This window comes from Aplysia californica, unplaced genomic scaffold, assembly GCF_000002075.1.
Source record: "Aplysia californica isolate F4 #8 unplaced genomic scaffold, AplCal3.0 scaffold00113, whole genome shotgun sequence".
Lineage (NCBI taxonomy): Eukaryota > Metazoa > Mollusca > Gastropoda > Aplysiida > Aplysiidae > Aplysia > Aplysia californica.
The window spans coordinates 206,973-211,564 of record NW_004797383.1 but is presented as its reverse complement, the minus strand read 5'-3'; the positions used below and the strand labels follow the sequence as shown (position 1 = coordinate 211,564).

Here is a 4,592-nt window from a genome sequence, read left to right as displayed (position 1 = left end):
TAGCCATAAAAAATGTAATACCAGTTCACACCTTTGTTATTATGTATTATGAAGGTGAGAAACATCAAATGTCGGACATGACATCCTCTCCAAATTGCACACGACAAGCGTCAAATTCGTAAAGCTTTGAATGCAAGTACACGTAGAGCGCTGAATGCTGCTTGCTGCTGTGTTGGTTTTCCACGCGATGAAGCCAGAAAGGCGTTAGGTTCTAGCTTTTTCAAAGAGGTCACTTTATTTCTCTGCAACCCCAACATTAAAATTGAAAAAGATGACATCTATCAGGAAATGACAATTTTAAAATACACTAAAAGAATTCTAAGAAATGCAATATTCCCCACCGCAATATATAAATGTGGATCATGGACCACTAATGAACAAGCTTTAAAAAAGGATTACAGTTTTCGAAATGACAAGCTTTAGAAAAACTTAAAATATATATCCTGGACACAAAACAATAATGAATGAAAAAGTGCTGAGAAAAATAAGTATAGTATATATAAATATCAACCCTCCCCCACAACGGAATGAAACTGAAACTGAATTTATTTGGGCATATCAAACTAGAGAAACATAGCCTAATAATATTCTGGAACCGAAGGTTGAAGGCAAGAGTTAAAGCGAGGGGGGGGGGGGGTAACAAGATGGGAACAGGACATACAAACCTAGCTTGGCACCAAAACAACACAGGCTGGCAGATTGGTAAGAAAGTGTTTTGTTGCAGACAGGTTAGAGAAGCAACGACCAACTAGATCTACTGGAAAAGCTAACAAGATAAGGAAGCTCTGTTTCCAGTTTCTTGAACTGCTTGTTGCTTTCAGGTAAGGCTTTCTTATTATCGTGTACAGCGAAGACGTCAGGGTGAAATTAGACAAAGGCAGGGCCGTATTGGTAGAATACTGCAATATAGAGTACTTCATCTCCTCTTCCTCTTCTGCTTCTTCTTCTTCTCCGGGGCCGTAATGATGATGATTTGTACATGTGTGTCCACAGAGACCATCAACAACCTGAGAGAAGAAAACTTCCTCCTCCGTCAGCGAACTGTCTGTAAAATCTGTAAAGACAAGGAAGTGTGTTTTGTTTTTCTACCCTGCGGTCACTTGGTCAGCTGTGCTGAGTGTGCCCGGACTACGGAGACTTGCCCGGTGTGCCGACAAGATGTCCTCGATTGTGTGCAAGCGAATTATAAAGTATGAAGTATGATAAAGTGGGAAGGTAAGATGTGCACTATAGCACTAGCTAACACTACCTCAATCAAAAACTCTAAGTTATAAGCTCGCCTTTGTTCACTTTTCACGTACTTTTTTATGCTTTTGCTGCTCTTCGGTTGGCATACACCGTGCCCTCCGCACAGTTCAAAAACTCTATACTATAAGTTATAAGCATGCTTTTGTTCACGTTACATGAACATGCACTTTTATGCTTTTGTTGTCCTTCGTCGGTCAGCACGACGTGTCCTCCGCACGATTCCAAAACTCTATTTATAAGCATGATGTTTATGTTCACGTAACTGCTATGCTATTGTTGCCTATGTTTCTTGTATATATTTTAACTTTTAAGGAGGCCTCTGAGTCTGTTACTACGAAATAAAGTGGAAACTTAAAGTGTTGTACAGGCTATAGATCTAAAGGTTATTTCAACGCCGTCAGTGTCCTAATGCAGCAGTTTCAGCCTGGCCCACGAGTCGACCCTTTAATCAATTATGAAAGTGGCTCGATATGGGTTTATATTAGCTATTTAATTTAAAACAAAATGTTTCCCTCTTGAACAGTAAAATCAACAGTGTCTTTTCTTTTTATTTTCTTTCCCCCAGATTATCTAGATTGTTGTTGTTATGATTTAGATCTATAGGCTACTGAAGTATATTGTCGTTGAGCACAGGAACAAACAGGTGAACTAAATGAGAAAGACACAGAACTGGGAAAACGAAACTTTTTCAATATTAAATTTCAAGAATTCCCGCATGTAGCCCCAATAAGAACACTTCCTTAAGATAAGCGTTTTGAGGCACTTCCCATGTATCCGAATTTTTGGGATTACCTCAGTTTCAATTCAGTGATGGAATTTACAGACCTATGTGATATCTTTTAAAAAAAACTTTAGTCGTATTCCCAGTCGCTCCTTGTGATATGAGAAAATATTAAGAATTTTATTAATGATATATATGATATGTCTTTACAATTATAAACCAGCCAGCTACATTCCTTTACAAAACATGCTTACTGTCAGTGACCTGTCTCTCATACGAAGCGACAGTTTGGTGCTGATGGCGAAGGTAAATTGGTGATGCAGATTAGGTTGTCAAGTTTCAAAGCAGAATTAAATTAGATCTAAATGTTCAAAATCCATTGGCCCGCGTCCTGTTCATGCCCGTTCATTTTCTAGTCAACTGTTTTCAGGTCCCCGAAATTCTTCTTCTTCTGAAATCACCAAGATAAAAAAAGTGAGACTTCAATGATTCTTTATCCTTTGATTTCTCTTGTTGCTGATTTTGGCACAAAACTCTGATTGTGGACATACTCTCCTTCTATGTGGAGGAGGAAAATAAAAATCAGCAGCACAGTAGGCATTGGCTATAAATGATTAACAGACCCGCAGGGACCGACGTGATTTCCTTGCCTTGTGTTATAAACGAATCCTGTTGTTGTAGACGGGTTTGTCAAGTTAACATAGGCTACACACTAACTTGTAACTAAGGATTAAAGAACATGATCGTTTTTATAACAAAGATATCTCTATAAACCACTGCCATTGATCAGGTATTGATCTTTTCTTTTTCAGTGATATTTTTTTTCTTCTCGGTTTTATCTTTCTTTTTCGAGATGTTCTTGTCTCATGGAGGCTGACTACACATTTATTTTCAGCTGTACTGGTAATTGTAACGGTAACTGCATTTTGAAAATCAAGGTCACATAACGTTTGTACGCTCGTTATAACCATGCCCTACAGCATTTAGATCTATTCCCGTGCCCGGAGCACCCGCCAACCACCCACATCATATCAATGAATTTGTGTGTTAGAAGTTAGAGTAAGGAGAAGAAGTCTTTGACACAGTAACAACCACTTTAGTACACATACAGGGATAGAGAAAAGACAGTCAGAAACAACGGAGGGGAAGAGAAGTAGCAGGATCTACCAGGGTCACCCTCCAACCAACCACACACAGAACCAGACTTTTGAATAACATACACAACATGAACAAGAAAGTCTCTCACACACCACCAATATGTAACAAACTAAAACACTCAACTCACATTCATCTCTCTTTATTTTCATAGTCCCTTGGTAAGCCAATATACAACAACAAACATAGAAACATGTACATATCAATGGCATCGGGCACAAATTGGACAACTTCAACGTTTTCTGAAACCTGATTTTCTTGCTGCTTTTTTGTGAAGTAGATCAAATACATCATCTCTATAAATGGTGTAAAAGTTCAATAAAGACATTTAAAAATGCATGACACGTTGACATGAAATTAGTACAACAGAAGTGGTCTTTGATGGGTTTAAAATAACTTTTAAGCTTCTCCCTAGGAGATGACCATTCTGTGCCCGGCGCTATGATATGATTATAATAATGTTGTCAGGTTATATTCTCGACATGTTAAAACCCTTTTCTTCTAAACATATCTAAAAAAGAATCCCAACAGAAGTCAAACCTCATTATACCCTCTGCTGTGACACCAACAATTTTACTGCCCTACAGAAAAACAACAATACGTAGTGTACACAAAATACCTTTACAACACCACCATCTTCTTTTGTACTCTGTAAGAAGAGCCTTCACGCTGAATGTGTCGAAAGAGCCGTAAAACATACATGTATAATTATACTCAAACAAACATCAGGGAGCTCAAGCGTTTCCTCACAATTCTTGTAACTAAACTTTAATAAACACAATGGTGGTGCACACAATGGTGGTGCACACAATGGTTTTGCTTGCACAAACAGGAGAAAAGGATTTCCCTTAACGACACTGCCCGGAGAAACTATGACATCAATTTTTATTAATTCCATGGTGTCTGACATCCTCAAACGACTTCCCACTTCAACTTGAACAAGCAGACAAGGCCTTAGAACACTGTAAGAGGCTAGTTACAGACTTCGATAGCTGACTGCTACAAAGTATACTTGGTTGAAGAAGTTTGGGCAAGGAGAAAAGCACCCACAAAAAAACAGTCATTTAGTGCTGGAAATAAAATATAATCAAGAGACTGCGCGAAAAGAAAAGTAGGACCTACAAGTGGACCTACCAGCAAGTTAAAGAAGACCCCTTGATAACAGAGCCAACCTCACTACGACAGTAGCAGTAGTAATTCCATCAGGGTCCCAGAGACAGCGGTGCAAAGAGGTTCGACTGTACCATGCAGATGAGTAAGTAGCAAAATGGAGAGAACAACAACAATATCAGGGACACAACAATCAAGATGGCATGTATCTACAGAGCACACAAAGTGCACGATATCCCAACTCCCAAAAGCTACGAAACCCTACACCCCTCCCCCTTTTTTTTTCCACCCAACCAGCTATGTGTACTTGAACAACCCCAAACAAGACTCCCTTAGGAGGACAATAAGCAACCCCCCC

At 39.0% G+C, this 4,592-nt stretch overlaps 1 protein-coding gene across 3 annotated transcripts in view; it reads left to right on the top strand.

Moving 5' to 3' along the window:
• Positions 1-3,625, top strand: part of LOC101852760 (baculoviral IAP repeat-containing protein 2) — a 17,132-nt gene extending 13,507 nt beyond the window's left edge. For all 3 annotated transcript variants that reach the window (XM_035969085.1, XM_035969086.1, XM_013081061.2), the window contains one exon: positions 994-3,625. In XM_035969085.1, the coding sequence (XP_035824978.1) occupies positions 994-1,196 (203 nt within the window). In that variant the 3' untranslated portion in view covers positions 1,197-3,625. The remainder of the gene's footprint in view (positions 1-993) is intronic.
• Positions 3,626-4,592: the final 967 nt, after the last annotated feature.